Source organism: Mastacembelus armatus, chromosome 6 (genome assembly GCF_900324485.2).
Source record: "Mastacembelus armatus chromosome 6, fMasArm1.2, whole genome shotgun sequence".
In the NCBI taxonomy this organism is placed as follows: Eukaryota; Metazoa; Chordata; class Actinopteri; order Synbranchiformes; family Mastacembelidae; genus Mastacembelus; species Mastacembelus armatus.
Genome location: NC_046638.1, coordinates 1,485,858 through 1,504,353, shown reverse-complemented (window position 1 = coordinate 1,504,353; position 18,496 = coordinate 1,485,858). Strand labels below are relative to the sequence as shown.

Below are 18,496 nucleotides of genomic sequence, written 5' to 3'. Positions count from 1 at the left end.
ATTAAAAGTATGATTCAGAATTCAAACAACTGAGTTTAGTATCTAATGACTGCCATTTCTGTTTTTTTGTATTTTTGTTACTTAGAAAAAAAAAAGCAAACTTAAAAAATCCCTGTGAGATATTTGATGTTACCCACAGAAACATATGCTATAATATGATATAATCCCTTCTAAATATCTGATTGTGTGTCAGCCAAGGGTCAAGGTTCATCCAAGCAAACTGTCAACACTGCATTTTATTTTATGTCGAGACAAAACGACTGACTCCTTCTTAAATATGACAGTTTTACACATTTAACGAATCTGAACAACACTACAGCTGTCAGCTGCTAATGTCTGGTTTGCGTACAGTTTACATGAATCATCGATTAGGTAATCGATTGAGCTGATTGCCTCGTGTTGTGTTCAGTCAAGCAACGTTGGTGAGCGGGTAACTAGCTTAGTGCCGTTAGCTGTGTTAACTAAAGCTAACTCACGGACGGCGATGGGGACTAGTGGAAACTAAGCTAAACTTTGTAAGTACATCATATGTTTCAATAATAAATCCACGACCGGCAGGATTCAGGACTAATGTTAGTGCGTCTTGTCAAGTTTGTAACGTTAGCGCCCTCCGTTAGCATGCGAAGCTAACATTAGCGCCCTCCGTTAGCATGCGAAGCTAACATTAGCGGATTCGGTTAAAGCTAAACCGCCCGTGTCAGTCTATCAAGCTAATATACGTTTGGGCAGCTGACATTATTTTGTCTCGTCTGTAACACAAATGTTATCTTGTCCTGACACTTTGTCAAGCAAACATTAGTTTGTCTTACACGGCTATGTCACTTGCGCTAATAATTAGCGTTAGCACGTCCCATCAATCCGTGAACATTAGCTGTTTGATGCTAACGTTAGCTTGTCTCGTCAGGCTGTTAAGCTAAATCTAGTTTGTTCTACTAGTCGGAGAATATAACGTTTAAAATTATTATTATTATGTAAATTATAATATTGTTGCAGCTAAATCCTGAATCCTGGCTGTGGTGGGCTGTGTTTTTGTGTTTAAAGTGAGCAATAAAAACAGCTTTAAATTAGTGATTTCCTGATACAAGCATGTCTCTAAGGACATGAAGGTAAATTTATAGACAATAGCTGTTTAAACTTCAGTCTTTAAAATAACTAGGACCTGAAATATTATTGATTAACTCATGATCTGGGTGACAAACATTATCATTAGCTGTTCTCAGCTCATGTGGAGCTTAGAGCTCAACACTTTGATTGGTTTTAAAGAACATAAGTTGTTTTTGCTGGTGAATATGTTTTGCCTGAGAAATATTTATTTTATTTTGTTCACGGTGGTGTCACCTTGTTAACAGTTTCTTACATGCTTTAAATTGATATATTAAAAAAAGCTATGCCTAAGATATATTTTTTAAGAAGTATATCCACATGTGTATATCTGAGATGTGGTTATGTTCCTATATAGGGCTCTGAAAAGCAGAATAATATGATATTCATGCTTTACCAAATCAGGTTCACCTTAACTAAAACGTGAAAATGGAAAATATTGATATTGATTCCCATAAACAGAATTTTTGTCATTTAAGGTTTGAGTTGACAATTAAAATACACGTTTGTAAAGTTTTTTTGTGAAAGCACGTTTTTGCTTTATAAAAATAAAAAAATGGTCATAAATAAAAAATATTTTTTGTTTAGGTTCCTTATTTTGTTCTTTCATTTAAACACAAAATTAATTTGCATTTGTTATTTCTACTCACTTAGGTTTATAAATGCCCTTCTTCAAATCTTAAAATTGTCAGTCATTTTTTACATTTATTAGTTTAATTTTCCAGTTAAACACTTGAAGTCTTTGCTCACATTACAGCCACCATATTTATTTAATGAGAGCTTCCAGCTTCACAAAACAAATCTCACTCGGTCCTGATTATGTACCTGTACAGGTGAGAATGCCTTCTGTTTTTGTTTGTTTTAGGATCAGCTTTCTCAACACTGTGTTTTTAACTTTCAAGGCATTTTTAGGTCTGATCAACCACGATTGGTTTTATTCTATAAAACGTTCACTTCCTTCTGAATTTGTGTATTGCAGGTGTTCATGCAGGTGCTCATGGTGAATGCTGTACCTTCCTGATGAACTGAAACAGGCTGAAACCATTTGAAGCTGAAGCTGAGGTAATTTGATCAAATGCAGATTTGTTTGCAATAGTAAGTACATATTTAAAAGAAGATTAGCATAAAGTGGAAACCTGCATTACGGAGTTGCACCTGAAATGTGTTTTTTAAAAATATTTGATTAATTAGAGCAGTATATCTTTAACTGATTAATCCTTTAGTGTGTGAAGCGAGATCACTGGAAAAAGGCCAGTCCCATGTTTCCAGAGGCCAAGGCAGCAACTTGAAATGTCTAATTATTATTATTGCCTGTTTGTAAATGACTCAGCCCTGTAAACTATGCAGCGGTTTATAAATTAGGTAGCATTAGCTTTCACTCAGCTAACTCCATTAAAATACTGTTTTCATGATAGTGAATATATATAAGTTTTCTATGCTCTTCCTTTAGTGGATTTTACCTTACATTACTCCACTGAAATTTTAAACACAGAACCACTTGAATTTTAATGTTATAAATCTGACTCCTCCTTCCACCTGTGTCTACCTAAACGCTGACCTATTAGATTTAAGTTAAAACATTTTCCAGATTTCGTATTCCTGATCCTGCCCTCATGTCGTCTTGGCCTTTAGCTCAGCTCATCTGGAAGGAGAGTCTGGTAGCTTCCACTCAATTAGGAGGCAGCCATGCAAACTAGGCCACCAAGCAGGGGGATAATTGGGCATGTAATTATTAAAAGTCAGAAATGCAAATGAAGGTGTGGTTATGGCGGCTGGTCAAGACTACGTCTGGACACTTGACCTATTTTCTGTCCTGAAAAGACACGTTTCTTGCAGTGTCTTAGCCCGGATTAACACATGGGAAATCAGTTGGAATAACCAGTTTAGGGCAGGGATTAAAGCATGAGTCCATAAAGGGAAAAATATAATCCACAGGTCAGACGGGACTCGTTTTTCATCAGCCCAAATCTTCATTTTTTCTGTTTCACTAACACCTCTCTCCTGTCAGGTTCACAGTGGCGTTTGCTCCATCTTTTGTCTGGATGTTGTGACTTCAGGCCTTTAACCTCCTTCCTGTTGCTCATCTGAGACGCTGCTGACTGTGGAGCTGAGGTTCATTCTGCTGCCGTAAGTCACTTTGCATCAGCTAAAGACCCTATTTAACAGCTAATGTACATCTAATTCACTTTACTCCAGAATGTTAAACTTTAAAATTTGATATTCCCTGATTTTCTCAGACTACAGGTGTCAAACTCCAGTCCTCGAGGACCACTGCTCTGCTTATTTTCCAACTATCCCTGCCCTACCCTCTGCTGATTACCAGGATTAGGTCTGTTCAGCCAAAAAGAAGCTGCAAGGGTAGTTGGAAAAGAAGCAGGACAGTGGCCCTCGAGGACTGGAGTTTGACACACCCCTCAGAGCCTTTCCACAGTGTATTTACTCATTACTCAGTGTACTCACCCCAACCGGTTGAGGCAGATGGCCGCCCAAACTGAGCCCGGTTCTGCTGGAGGTGTTTTTCTTCCGTTATAGGGAGTTTTTCCTCTCCACTGTCGCCAAGTGCTGCTCATAAGGGATTTGTTGGGTTTTTAGTTTTAGTTTTTGTAAAGTGCCTTGAGATGATTTGTATTGTGATTTGGCGCTATACAAATAAAATTGAATTTAATTGAATTTTATTATACAGATCCACCGGTCAAAAGTTTAGACACACTTTACCACTGAATTGAATGAGAGTGTGTCCAAACTTTTAAATGGTTATTGTCCATTGTTGTGAATGGACTCCCTTGATTTAACAATGACATAATTTACTATTTGGCCTGTGCTCCAGCAGGTTAGTTTGCTAGGTTGTTTGCAAGACAGAGCAGTGACATGTTGTAACTTTCTGTGGCGAGGCTCTGGGGATTCTGGGTAATCCATGAAAGTCAAACGGCATGTAACAACTGTGGGTTTATTTCTGTCTTTATTCAGGAGCAGTCTGACTGTTTGATGTTCAGATTTTCAAATGCTTTCTCTCAAATCCCTGTCCTTGCTCTGCTCGTGCTCAAAACTGTAGTTTTATATCTTCTCTCAGATATAAAACTAATTGCACAAATTTGAAGAAATCTGAACACAAAAAAGCTTTGTTTGAATAAGGCAGGAATAAGCCTCCAAATCATTTCACAAAACACATGAATATCTTATTCAAAATGTGTAGTTAATTTTAGATGCCATGTATTTGTGGGTGTGTATTCAGGAACAAAACAGTCCAACAGTGTCTTTGGTGTTCTTCTTCACTTTAATTTTATCCCCTATCTAAGAATCCAGCAATGTTTCATGTCCAGCTAAAAAAAAACAAGCATGTCATCATATTTAGTCTGTTACAAAATCCAGAATATAAAAGCGTTAATGGTCTCCAACTAAGTAATTAAAACATAACATTTCAATGCACTAATATGGTCAAATATAAAAATCTAAACATATAAATAGAAATTTGGTCCATTGAGGCGATTACTGTAATATTATTTACATTAGATTATTATTCCAGGCCCTTATTTTATATTTGACTTTTAAGCACACTGCGGCTACCGTTGCGATGGCATTTACAGAAAGGAGTTCAGTGCAGGAGCTCTAAAAAGACAAGCTAACAAATATCATCTGATGTAAAAAGTTTTTCCCTTTTTTCCCCCATTTGGCTCAGTGCCAATAAATACAAAGATTAGGAAAGGTTTGTTAGTGAGTGAAATGTCTCAGGGCAGTACAGTTAAAACATCAGGCAGTTAGTATACAGCTTGTATGAAAGTTAGAAGTACAGGATGAAAAATACAAAAAGGCACACATTACAAAACCGTAGGGTGTCCAGATACAGCAAAGAAAAACCCACCAGCCTCACACGTCAACACAAAGTCCAGAAGGGCGAGGATTTTTATTTAGCTATAACACAAGTCTGGCATCAGGAGAAGTTCTGTTGGTTGAAGAGAAGGACAAAATGCTGTTGCTCATTTCTAAAAGTTCATTGTGTGTTGTTGCAGTTACACCAGGGACTCGAGGCTCTCGGCGGTGCTGGCAGTTCCCACTACCACGGTACCATTGTTGTCAGAGGACTGGAGCGTTTTCTCGTCTTCTTGTGTCCCGATGAGACTCAGCATGGCTCTGTACAGGAACTGATACTGCTCCTGGAAAACAGCAACAGGTAACCAGTTATTAGCCGATTCAGTATCAGTGTAATGGACACCAAAGAAAACAACTCCTGTAATTTTAAGATAACTTGCCCAAGTCATAGGATTGGCATTTTAAGTTTTCTTTATTTACTGACGGTACATTCGGTAGCACAGAGATAATGGTTAGATCAGGATACCCAATGCTCCAAAATGTAAACAAATGCAGGATAAAACATACAGCCCACACTGTATCCATGGCAACATTATACTTCCTGTTTGAAGCTTAGAGTGGTTATCATTTATCATAATTGATCCCAGCGTTTGTGATTTACACTATTACCAAGAACTGGAAACAGGAAGTATAATGTTGCCATGGATACCATGTGTTACAACAGGGCACATGTTCTAGCCTGTATTTGTTTATGTGAGGAATTGAGGAAATTACTCGATCACAGTATTCTTAATATATATATATAATTTATTTATTTTAAGAATACTGTAATTGTCAAGTAATTTCTGTAGCAATCAGTTCCTGCTCAGTACATGTGTAATTTGTGCATCTCCCTGAGCAGACAGACTTCCGTTTTATCTGTTGGACTTTAAGATACAGGCATGAAACCCTCGTTCTCCTTAACCTGTGTGTTTTTTAGGCTCCATGTGCATTTACTGTATTTTCCAGAGTATAAATTGAGCTTATCAAAAACAGCCTTATTAAACAGAAGAAAAAAAAACAGTATATTTCTAATTATAGTGTAAATTAGCCTATGAAGAACGTAGGTCAGGCATAACAACAAATGCATTACCACATTCAATGCAGTATAGCTTTTTCTGTTACTGTTAGTTTAGCATGAACATAAACGTTTTTACTTTTTCAGCGGTACAATATTATCTTCAACTGAGTCAAAAGTGCCAACTAACGCTAGTGACCACTCGACACAATTACTGTAAAGACACATATACTTATTCAGCAAAGTGACTTATATGTGTACATTTAGAGTAATTGTGTCGAGTAGTCACTAGTGTTAGATAGCACTCTTGACTCCGCCGCAAAAGTAAAAACGTTTATGTTCACACTAAACTCTAACTCCTAAACTCTAATTCCTAGTGTAACACCAGTGAAAAAGCTGCCAAAACAAAGTGCAGGTAATAAAGTCTGCAGCTGAAACACAGTTTGGACTGAGTGTCAACATTCAGACAACCTGAGAGAGGAGATGCTGTTTCATCTCCCCCACCCTGATGTAGGTGCAGTAGTTAAACATTACTTGACATGGATAAATGAATTTGCTAATGCACTTCTGCTTGTTGTTACGCCTGGTCTACGTTCTTCATAGGCTAAATTTAGCCTATTAGTATAATTACAAATGCAACTTATAGCCTGGAAAATAAGCTAAGTGAAGTAAAAAAGTGAGACTTGTATATCTTGAATTACCCTTTGACTATGTAACTGGTCATAATTATAACTTTATGTATCTGAAATGTAATTATGGATATTCAAGTGAAATTTCTTTAATGCCACAGAGAAAAGTCTTACGATGTCGCTGAACATTCCTGGTCTCATGAGGTTTGTCAGTTTGGCCACTTGGAAGACGTCGACCGAACCTTCAGCCTCCAGCTGGCAAGTCAGAGACAGTAAAGCACAGAAGGTTCCTGCTGTGACTCCACCCACACTAAGAAGGAAAAATCAAAACGTTTCTTGATTTTCACTGCAGAACAGCAGCAGGCTGGAGAACTCGTCAAATGTTATCAGAGAAGGCCTTACTCATCGTGCACCACAGCAGGCCCGTCCTTGGCAGCACTGTCCGCCTTCACCAGGTTGAGGAGCTCGAAGGTGTTGCTGATGGGACTGTCAGGGTTCAGCCAACAGGGGGCGCGGTAGTGTTTCACCTCCAGAACATAGTCATCCTGTCAGGATGAGGAGGAGACACCACAGACATTAGCAACAGCAACCCATAAGTGTCGGTTTCTAACCTTTTGCAAAATCACAAAAACGGTGTCATTGTCCAAACACTACCTGTATCTGCAAACTGTCACTTGTTTATGATCCTATTCTAGGTTGGTCTAACCTGTGTAGCTTCCAGTACATACTCCTGGACCACCAGCATGTCCTCGTTGGCCAGACAGACATGATTCTCGCTCCTCTGGGTGACAGTGAACATCTCGTAGCTGATTGGCTGCCCTTTGTGGGGCCAGAAGTCGCACAGCTCCGCCTCCTCCTCGTCTTCTTCCTCTGTCTGATGACACAGACCAACCACAGTTAGGTCAAACTCAACAGCAACACTAGAGGTTTGTTCGTCTGTTGTCTAGACAATATTAACAGATTAGCGACACACTGGGACACGTTTCTTTGGTAATGAACTTTAAACCTGGAATTGAAGTTAACTGTGTGTGTATGAGATCTTCACTTAACATCTCAGCAGCTCTTTAACATGTGCAGTTGAATTTTCATGTGTCCAGTGTGTCTGATGTAGTCTACAGAACAGACAAGCAAGCTGATCCAGACTGAACCCAGGAGTAGAGACAAATTTACTTAAGGTTTACTCTGTGTGTTGAATATTGGGTGTGATTCCCAAGCTATTAATATAATAATCACCAAAGACTAATGTTATGGGTATTTAAAATCCAGGTCCTCACCCCTCCTGACAGTGACACAATGACGTGGGTGTTGTTGTCCCATATCATCCTCCAGAAGTCCTTTATGGTGCCTGGCAGAGGATTCTGGGTAATGATGAACTCACTGCTCTGCCTGTAGCCCTGCAGAAACAACATAAAGGGTTTGTAAAATCCACACAGGTCAGGAGATTAAATCATTTTCAGACATGGAATATTTCAAGTTTCTAACCTCATCTAAGTGTTAATGTCATTCAGACAGAGACTGTTCACAGGTTTATTAACCTCTTTTAGTCCAATCACTCTGAGAGACAAATGTCTATATTCTGTATTTCATTTCCTCAGCACTTTCAAATTGAGTCTTTCATGGTTTAAACCTATTAAAACCCATTTTATTTTATTTGTCTATAACAGAAGACAGATAATATATTTACTTAAGTGACTTATGTGACAATCAGTCAATTATGTCTCTGTTTGTTACTTAGCTTTGCCTCAGTGATGAACAGGGGATGGACAGATTATTGATATAACTCCATACAATCCAACAGCAGCACAAACTGCAGCCTCCATGTGAAGGATTCACTGCAGACTGACTTTTAGCTTTAATCTGACAGCACTGGATTCAGACTTGAATCGTTTAGAAAGTGATGCAGCTAAGTTACTCGGTATGGCCTTGTGACTGCTGCTGTGAGTTCTGTGTAAAAGGGAACCACCACATTTAAATAAAAAAGGCTGCACATAGAAGCTCTTTTCCACAGTAAAGACAGAGGAAGCTAAACAATGGAAGCTGCATTCACCAATGAAACACCTAATAATTATTACCTAGAACCTGGAAAATAAGAATCTCTGATCTTGTAATTAAGAGATAACTAACATACAGACAAACACTGCAGAACGTTACTGAAAATCACCAGGTTGTGAAGTGTTTTTAGTACCTGTCAGAACACCCAACAGCACAGAGCAGAACTGAAGTGTTTATAGTGAAGTCAGTGTATTTATAACAGTCCAGTACATAAATAAAACCTGCACCCACGTTCTGTATCCATGGCAACGTTATACTTCCTGTTTCCAGTTAAGGTCATATTTTCATCAGAAGAAAACAAATGTAAATATTGACTCATCTGAACAAATATAAATGTTTACTGGAAACAGGAAGTATAATGTTGCCATGGATACAGTGTCACAATGTGGGCAGCATGTTTTATCCCGTATTTGTTTACATTTTATTTTATCCTGATTTAACCATGAACAGTTCAGTCCTGCTGTGTGCTACTGAACGTACCGTCAGTAAATAAAGAAATCTTTAAAATCCTATGACTCAGGCAAGTTCTGAAACTATCGTGTTACACACTGAGGCCTTTCTTTATATCCTGTGTGTGTTTACAGTTTGGAACATTAAGTACACTATTGTATGTACATAGCGTTCCAGTCCCCATAAGTAATTATGAGATCCAGATCTTAAAGTGGAGTAGAAAGAATTTGCTCTTACTGTGATGTAGGACGCGTTGATGTAGTCCGATGTTTCCCCTGCTGACGTGGACAGACGCACTCGTGACCGCTCCACTGCAGAGTCAGTAAAGATGTGGAGAAAAATAATAATCTGAGTTGTGCTGTGTTTTCCATATTCACATGATCTTATTTGAGCAAACTATATCTGAAGAAGTGAATTAAAGCTTCACCATTAACAGACCGAGGTCTTCAGACTCACCCGGTATCACAGAGCAGCTTCTGTTCCTGCTGCGGTTGCAGTCCTGCAGAGCTGCAGAGTAGTCACACTGCTTCACTCCGGCGTGACAAACCAGCTGTGGGAAAACATCTGTTAGTGACTGAAACAAGCTGTTTAGCTGAGAACATGAGTCTTCTCTAAATATGAACATTTTTAAATTAAGTTCTGCATTTGTTTTACTGTTACAGTTCTTTATTTAGATGTGAATTACAACAAAAACATTTTTTTTTACAATTTTATTTCAATAAACAAATATTTTTTTGTTTTATTGGTTTCTTAATTTAGATTTTTTTATCTGAAGATGTGGTCTTATATGAACCTGTAAGTTCTTCTCTCATTGCCAGTCCAAAGACAATGTAATGTCACTTTGTTCAATTAAAATAAGACATTTTCTCTGAGAAAAACATAATAATAAAGTTAAAAACCTGTTGTATATTCTGTATTCGAATAGTTCAGTAGTACTATTACATATTTAAATGAATTGGTCATGAAATAACATGAAGAGCTGCTCACCTTGAACTGTTTCTCCAGGTGCGTCCTCCCAGCAGGCCCAGGGGTCAGCAGCTCGTTCACGTACCTGTGCAGGTGAGCTGCTGCCACCTCTGTCTCACCGGACAAGATGGCTTCCACCAAGGCATCGTGGATGAAAACGTACTGTTCCTGCAGACAGGAGACACGAAAATAGAGCGAAGAGTTTGACATGTACTCACTTTGTTCTGCTGAGATACGACTCAGTCTTATTTGTATTTTGATATTAAAACTATTAAGTTTTCATTAAACTAGTACTCATGCAAATATCCATCAAACTTGTACTCATGCAAATATCCATCAAACTAGTACTCAAGTACATATCCATCAAACTAGTACTCATGCAAATATCCATCAAACTAGTACTCAAGTACATATCCATCAAACTAGTACTCAAGTACATATCCATCAAACTAGTACTCAAGTACATATCCATCAAACTAGTACTCAAGTACATATCCATCAAACTAGTACTCAAGTACATATCCATCAAACTAGTACTCATGCAAATATCCATCAAACTAGTACACAAGTACATATCCATCAAACTAGTACTCAAGTACATATCCATCAAACTAGTACTCAAGTACATATCCATCAAACTAGTACTCATGCACATATCCATCAAACTAGTACTCATGCAAATATCCATCAAACTAGTACTCAAGTACATATCCATCAAACTAGTACTCATGCACATATCCATCAAACTAGTACTCATGCACATATCCATCAAACTAGTACTCATGCAAATATCCATCAAACTAGTACTCATGCAAATATCCATCAAACTAGTACTCAAGTACATATCCATCAAACTAGTACTCAAGTACATATCCATCAAACTAGTACTCAAGTACATATCCATCAAACTAGTACTCAAGTACATATCCATCAAACTAGTACTCATGCAAATATCCATCAAACTAGTACACAAGTACATATCCATCAAACTAGTACTCAAGTACATATCCATCAAACTAGTACTCAAGTACATATCCATCAAACTAGTACTCATGCACATATCCATCAAACTAGTACTCATGCAAATATCCATCAAACTAGTACTCAAGTACATATCCATCAAACTAGTACTCATGCACATATCCATCAAACTAGTACTCATGCAAATATCCATCAAACTAGTACTCATGCAAATATCCATCAAACTAGTACTCAAGTACATATCCATCAAACTAGTACTCATGCACATATCCATCAAACTAGTACTCATGCAAATATCCATCAAACTAGTACTCAAGTACATATCCATCAAACTAGTACTCATGCACATATCCATCAAACTAGTACTCATGCAAATATCCATCAAACTAGTACTCATGCAAATATCCATCAAACTAGTACTCAAGTACATATCCATCAAACTAGTACTCATGCACATATCCATCAAACTAGTACTCATGCAAATATCCATCAAACTAGTACTCATGCAAAGCTTTAGGGGGCAAACCGACTAAGGAAAATAAATTAATTTTGAGGAATCAGACTGTTTTTATGCTGATTTATGATTCTTTTATTTATTATTATTTTATGATTCGACGACTATTTTACTGCAGGTCAAATATTTATATCCAAGTTTAAACTAGGCTGCGTTTGGTTGAAAGGCTGAGTCAGTACTAGTGGAACATGCTAGTGGAACATTTTTACCATGTTGTTCAATACATACACAATCTTAGCATGATAAGACATCAGTGACGATGCTGATTTCTACCAGGTATAATGTTCACTAATTAGTACACAAAACCTAAAGCCCAGCTGAATATTAAGCAAATATAATGTTTGGACTGGACATCAGATGACCTCTGACCTCTGTCTGAACCAGGTAGTTCCTCTGGGTGCGGATGTGTCGGAGGAAGCCCGTGATGTTGACGGTGCCTTCGTCTCTTATCTGCTTCAGCATGCTGTCCAGGACGATGTAGGTCCCCGTCCGGCCCACCCCCGCACTGCACAGCAACAAGACAGAAAATCCACATCAAACGAAGCTTCACCTGTGCTCTACATTATTTGTTCACATAAACATCTCATACAGCGAGTTAGAGCATTGCACTCATACAACTCAGTTTCCAAACCAAACCAGATGATTCTTGTAAAGTACAAATATCTCAGAACTGGACTTAAGTACAGCCCTGTGGTGTATGTTGATATAAATCATGAGCCCATCTGGTCCTGTCAGCTCTTGCCTGCAGTGGACCACCACTGGCCCCATGTCGTCTGTCCTGGTGCTGGACGACTTGCGGACGAAGCTGAGCAGCGGCAGAGCAAAGTCAGGGACGCCCATGTCGGGCCACTGGGTGTAGTGATACTGTGTCACCATCCGCTCGTGGCTCCGTCCCTTCTGGGAGCCCTGCAGGTGCATGACACCAAACCAAGTCAGTAACGGAGACTGGCTGACCTCAGGAATGAATGTGTTTATGAGAGCATCTGTAGACTGTATCGGACCTTTTTGGTGTGGGTGTTCCTGACGGAGAAGGTCCTCTGGGTGTAGTAGGCGAGCGTTCTGCTGCTTTTCATCGTCACCAGGAAGTTGCCGTACTCCTCCTGCACCTCCGTTGGCCAGTACTGGTCACACTTCCTCTGAGGAGACAAGTCAGCGACATTTGATTCTCGAGTCATGACCAAAGGTTAAAATGAACGAATGTAAAACAACTTGTGAACTTTGTAACAGCAGCGTTTAGTAGCAGAGCAGCCACAGTCTGAACAACAATTTGTGTCAAATCAGACATGGTTGATTTGTTGAGTGGAGTAAATGTTCAATGAATTAACAGACTGATTTCAAATCACTCACTCTTCCCTTCTCCACCAGGTTGGTGATCATGACGATCACGCTGACGTTTTGTTCCCAGATCATCCTCCAGAAGTCCTCGGTGCTGGACCTCAGAGGACCCTGAGCCGCGACGTACGACCTGGGCTTTTTAAAACCCTGAAGAAACACACAAGATGCACCAGACACTAAGTAAACAACAAATAAGTTGTTCATGGAGACAGAAGAAGAGTCACCCAGACTGAAGCCAGCAGGACTCATCTTCCGGGGACCATGAACGCCATATGACTTCAGTGCTAAGTTGAGATATTAAGTGAATCTAGAAGAAAAACGAGGGGATCCAGCGTGTCATTAATCCATTGACTATTAGTGTTAAGATATTTCAGTGTGTGGACAAAAGAAATCCTGACTTTTAGCTCCAAAACACTGGATTTAACTAACACATATTTGGAGTTGGTGGAGACAAAAAAACTGAAATGAGAGTGAATGTGGAATAATAATGGGAATAACCTTCTTGTTGGCTGGACGAGGAAACAGGAACCATTTACCAACATGTGAGTCACAGCTAAAGGTGATAAGGTGAAAAAGTATGAAGAACAAAATCAGCTCAATTGAATTTCCAGTCTGACTCGATCTCATTAGACTGAGCAAATAGTTCATCAGATTTCAGAGCTCTGGGTTCATTTTGTGGCATTTACACAGTTTGACATTTATTCATTTTCTACAGAGGTCTCTTCCTGCTTTTCAAAATAAAACAGTGAAATTCACAACAAGAAGTCCAATTCACCAAGTCTTGGTGACAATGCTGGGAGCAAATCACAAGGTCACTGGGTCAGAAACACTGAGCTCTGCTGAGGCAGCTCTCATGTTAGAGGAAAAAAAAAGACAAAACTAAAAGTCATCTAGGATATTAAAGTTTACTGTTAACGCAAAAGTTAGGAATGGGCTCAGTGAAGTGTCACGTTCTCAGCGGAGGGCAGCGTTCATAGTTTATTATCCTTCAGATGACTGACAGCCTGAAGTTCCCTTCAGACAACACAGAAAAGGTGCAGAGGCCGAGAATAAAGGAAAATAACTTTTGACAGATTCAACACACAGACGTGAGAAGAGGGTGAAGATGAAGGCCTCGGTTTGTATGGAGCTCAGGAATAAAAACGGCGCGAAACGTTTCCTTACATCCACATAATTTGCATTGATGTAATCTCTCGTCCTCCCTTCTTTATTGGCCTGTGGCGTCAGTCGCACCCGGCTGTGGTCATCTGCAGGTTGGAGACAAAAAACAAAAGAACTTTTAAAAAACAGACCAACACGGGGTCAAAGCAAATACCGATCTGACCCAGGCTGTACATGTCAAGTTTATTGATTATTAGAACTACTCATGGTCTTTCTCACTTTATGTCTGGTGCCTAAAAACGATCCATTTATTGAGTAAAGATTAAAAGCAACAGAGTCACAACGAGTCCAAAGTCAGTTTTGGTCCAGTATGCACAGACAGACGACAAAGACTGAGCCACCTGTAGTCAAAGTGTTATGATCTGAAACCTGCAGTGAACATGTTGCGCCATGTGGACTGGACTGGACTGGACTCACAGGCCAGGATGTTGCTGTATCTGTTTTTAGTCTTGTTGTCCGGGTGGTTGGAGCTGTCGCTCGTCATCCCCATGTCCACCGTGCACGTCTGCACCTCCTGAACACACAGAGCAAAGACTATAAAACGCCTGAGAAGTAATTTACATAACTTTGCATGACTGGGAGCAGTTTACTCATTTTCAGTCTCTGTGGTCATTTTGCTTCTATTTGTACTGGTTTTGCATCAGGACTGTTCCTCAGAGACAGTGGGGACAGATTTCAGTATTTTATCTCTGGTGGGAAACAATATTCAAATGTAATTTTTCAAAGTGATCAGTATGACAAACTAGTCTATTCACGAAACTAAACTAAAACTGTCTAAATGGATGTTTACTGTGGAAATATGTGCAAAACAAACACATAAACAACTTTTCACGGTCTAATCCTACTCAAGCAAATACATGTAATGTAGGAGATGGACCACAGTGCCAGTTTGCCTCAGTGGCCAGTGATGGTACTGCATCATTTTCACCACAGACCACTATTACTTAAAGGAAGCAGCTGGTGTTTGTGTGTGTGTGTGTGTGTGTGTGTGAGTCCAAATCCCATCCAGAGACCAGCAGCAACAATCAGTGTGATGTTTTTGGAAACAGACGGGCCTCCCATTGTTGGTGAGGAAGAACCATGTGAGCCAGGTCAGCGGTGTGGCTTCCTGCTGGGTTTTTAATGGTTTTTGGACAACAATGGAGGTCTACGGCTCAGACCCATAAGCTGAACCAGGTTCTGGATTCACACACATTCACTGGTGCTGTTGGTCTCTGGATGGGATCTGGACTCAGTAACTTTTAACAAACATCTGTAAAACCATGAAGTTTCAATACTAGTAAAATGATTTGGTCTAACCATCCCTGACTGTGGTCCAATAATCGATAAGAGCCAACAGGCTTTGTGCATCTTTCACACTAACAAGACGAGACAACAGTCTGAGTGCAGCGGCGTCCGTCAGGAGAGCGTCTTACCTCGTAACTCTCCTTCAGTATCTAATGACCAGGGTGAGGAAGCAGCAGGCAGCCAGGACGGAGTCAACCAAAGAGGTGCAAAAATACAAATTACAAGACGACACAAAAGAAAAAACACATCCAGGCTAATTCAGCTCAGAGAGCAGCTCATGCTGCTGCCACACGGCGGGAAAATCAACCCAAACGAAAACGAGCTGGATTCTGGACTCACTATATAACTTCTACTACAGAGTACACAGTCAGTTTTCTGCCATTCTGCACAATGACCACTTTTACTTTGGATACTTCAAGTATATTTGGATGCTGATACTTTTACTGCATCTTTTTTTCGAGCCCTCTGTTCCTCCGCAGCCTCATTAGGTTTGAGTTGATTTTTCCTTTTTTCAGAACAAAACAAAAGGAGCTTTGATTCATCAGGGGACAGACGCCAGATGTGTCTGCAGGTCGACAGGTAAAAACACCGACGCTCTGCCCACAGGTGAATGGAGGCTCCTCAGAAAAAGCCGAGTCAGGGCTGCAACATCCAGTCGCCACAGATTCTTTCTGTTCCCAGTGAGAATGAAACAACTGTGATGTTGCAGCCCTGCATCAGGCCGGACAGTGTGATCATGCATCGTGCAGACAACAACCAGAACCCACAAACACACGCACACAGACACACACTGCAGTCAGACTGGGAAGAAATATCACAAAACTCATTTTCAGCTGAGGTTCAATCATGTTTCATACCTCGAACTCTCGCTGGAAACCACGAGTGTCGTGAAGTTCAGCCACGTGTCGGACAAAGTCTTTGACTGGAAACGTCGCGTGTTTGTCTGCAAGAGAAACAGGAAGCGACACCGAACAACCACAGAAGAAGAAGAAGAACAACACCTGGTCAAATTGTGTCTCTGCGTGTTTATTTGGAAAATGACACTGCAAAATGTTTTACTGGAATATTTTTATTTTTGTTAAACAAAAACTCTGAAAGATGCTACATTATCATAAATAATGATGATTTTTATTATAATAAAAGGACATTCTGGAAAAGTGACATCTTATCCTGACTCTGTTCACTGAAGATATTTTTTAAAAATCTGTATATTTGGAAAGTGATTGTGTTAACGAAAAGATGGAGCATAATTTTAAAATCTATCTTAGCATAATTTTTAGAAAATGAAGATACTATAATAAAATAAACAGGTTCTACATTTAGATATTTGTCAAACATACATATACAAACGTGTGTGTGTGTGTGTGTGTGTTACCAGATGTCAATGCAGCTGTGGACGGAGCAGCGATGACTCTGGGTGAGGAGCTGTCGTCGATGTAGAAGTGAGCGGTCTGAAAACAGGTCCTGCACACAAAAACACACACACGCTGGATTTAAAGGACCATTTTTTATTTCACTGTGTGAAAATGATCCACAATCAAAACATGTCAAACATTCAGAAAAATGCTGAGAAAACTGTTTTAAAGAAAGAAAGAAAGAAGGAAAATGTTATTGCCACAAAACACAGACGAGTTTTGTTTGGCAGCAAAACAAAAGGGGAAAAGGCCGGAGCTGCTTTTGTTTTCATGCGACTGTGTGTCAGCCCAGATTGTGGAGAAAACACGTTAATCTTCCCACAAACACAAGAAAAAAGATGTCGTGTTAATCCGAGACAAGTTTTTAAAGGGATCAGATCGGCTGTGATGAACCTGTGCTGTCGGATTATCAGCGACACACAAACAGAGGACGGGTTGAGCCGTGAGATTAAACACTGAGGACACAAACACTCAGTTTCCGTAGCTGCTCATTCATTCGGCTGTTTTCATTTGTATTGTCAACCTCAAGGTCAAAGGTAAAAAAAAACGTGACTTTCTTCCTGCTCCAGGTGTAAAATAAACTTTTATTTGTTGATGCTGGTTTGTCATCATGTCAAAACACTGTCTGATATTTTGGTTTCCTGCTTTGTGTTTAGTGCTAATTAGCAAACGTTAGCACCTGCTAAACCAAATGGGGGACATGGGGGACGTTACACCTCAGGGGTGGGACCAGAACTGTACAATCCAGGACAGAAGATCAGCCTTGAGGACAGAGCTGCCATGAAGCGACTGCTCTCTAAGTCATTAAAAAACTAAATCTGATGTGGGACCTTAACTGGGATCAGGACTCAGGGACAAATGCTTGTTTGTTTTTTATGTTTGATATACGTCTGTTAATAAAATCTACTTAAAGGATTTATTAGTTGATCAAAATCTGAAGATTAATCAATAAAGCTGTCAGATTCATCACTGCTTCAGTACATATTTGGTTTCATCATTAAGGAGTTTTAAGGGTAAAGTTCCTCTTCTGACAGATGGTGTTTCATCCACACATCACCAGTCAAAGCTGCAACTCTGCTGCTGTTCATTGGTCCATTCAGTTCATTTCCCTGTTTATCCACCGAGACTCAAACTACTTGGTGTGATTATGTTCATGTGGACTTTAACCCTAAATAAGAAACAGCTGCTGCTCATTAACACTCGCACACAGTCTCATTTAGCTTCTACATGTTTTGGCACCGAACAGTCTGAACGTGTGTGTGTTTCCTCTTAGGGACGTTTGTCTGCAGGTGCAGGAAAGTCAAATTAATCTGCAGTGACATTTCTGGAAAGAATCAATCTGAAACCTTATGGACACTAATAACATGCTGCTCTCTCTTATTGATCTTTTTACTAACTTTTCTAAGACGCAGAGGTGGATTATGGGCCAGGAAATGGTCCCATATGGTGGATTTGTTTGTTTATGATTGATTAGTGTGTGTTTATGGTCAGTCCTGCTGGTCTTTGTGAGTCTTGTTGTGGTCAGCTTGGTATTTTTGCTGTCCGCTCTATATATGATGGTGATTTGTGTGTCTTTGTAGTGTTTTGTCTTTGGTCGTCCTGTGTTTTTTAGCTGTGAGGTAGAAAAACACAAACAGCGACTAGACTGTGGAGCCTGTGGGGGCCAAACATTTTACATGCATGTCCAATAAAGAGAGTTAAAGAAAAACAGAAGTATTAGCACATTCTTTCCCGGGGGCCC

The 18,496-nt window shown here is 39.7% G+C and overlaps 1 protein-coding gene and 1 long non-coding RNA gene across 4 annotated transcripts in view; one reads left to right on the top strand and one right to left on the bottom strand.

Moving 5' to 3' along the window:
- Positions 1–3,107: 3,107 nt before the first annotated feature.
- On the top strand, positions 3,108–12,076 carry LOC113133079 (uncharacterized). Its single transcript, XR_003295951.2, has 6 exons — positions 3,108–3,228; positions 5,109–5,269; positions 6,756–7,490; positions 7,924–8,008; positions 10,102–10,155; positions 11,942–12,076. It is a non-coding gene; the product is annotated as an uncharacterized LOC113133079 (long non-coding RNA).
- The window catches only part of ptprz1a (protein tyrosine phosphatase receptor type Z1a), a 56,816-nt gene continuing 42,718 nt past the window's right edge, over positions 4,399–18,496 (bottom strand). Inside the window, exons 15-31 of one of the 3 annotated variants that reach the window (XM_026311622.1) lie at positions 16,716–16,804; positions 16,198–16,283; positions 15,469–15,489; positions 14,471–14,567; positions 14,057–14,139; positions 12,905–13,039; positions 12,559–12,693; positions 12,300–12,463; positions 11,927–12,062; positions 10,084–10,230; positions 9,553–9,646; positions 9,334–9,407; positions 7,869–7,988; positions 7,301–7,468; positions 6,997–7,139; positions 6,769–6,904; positions 4,399–5,252 (exon numbers count right to left, since the gene is read on the bottom strand). In XM_026311622.1, the coding sequence (XP_026167407.1) occupies positions 5,109–5,252; positions 6,769–6,904; positions 6,997–7,139; positions 7,301–7,468; positions 7,869–7,988; positions 9,334–9,407; positions 9,553–9,646; positions 10,084–10,230; positions 11,927–12,062; positions 12,300–12,463; positions 12,559–12,693; positions 12,905–13,039; positions 14,057–14,139; positions 14,471–14,567; positions 15,469–15,489; positions 16,198–16,283; positions 16,716–16,804 (1,972 nt within the window). In that variant the 3' untranslated portion in view covers positions 4,399–5,108. The remainder of the gene's footprint in view (positions 5,253–6,768; positions 6,905–6,996; positions 7,140–7,300; positions 7,469–7,868; positions 7,989–9,333; positions 9,408–9,552; positions 9,647–10,083; positions 10,231–11,926; positions 12,063–12,299; positions 12,464–12,558; positions 12,694–12,904; positions 13,040–14,056; positions 14,140–14,470; positions 14,568–15,468; positions 15,490–16,197; positions 16,284–16,715; positions 16,805–18,496) is intronic. The other 2 variants (XM_026311624.1, XM_026311623.1) reach the window with 2 other exon arrangements.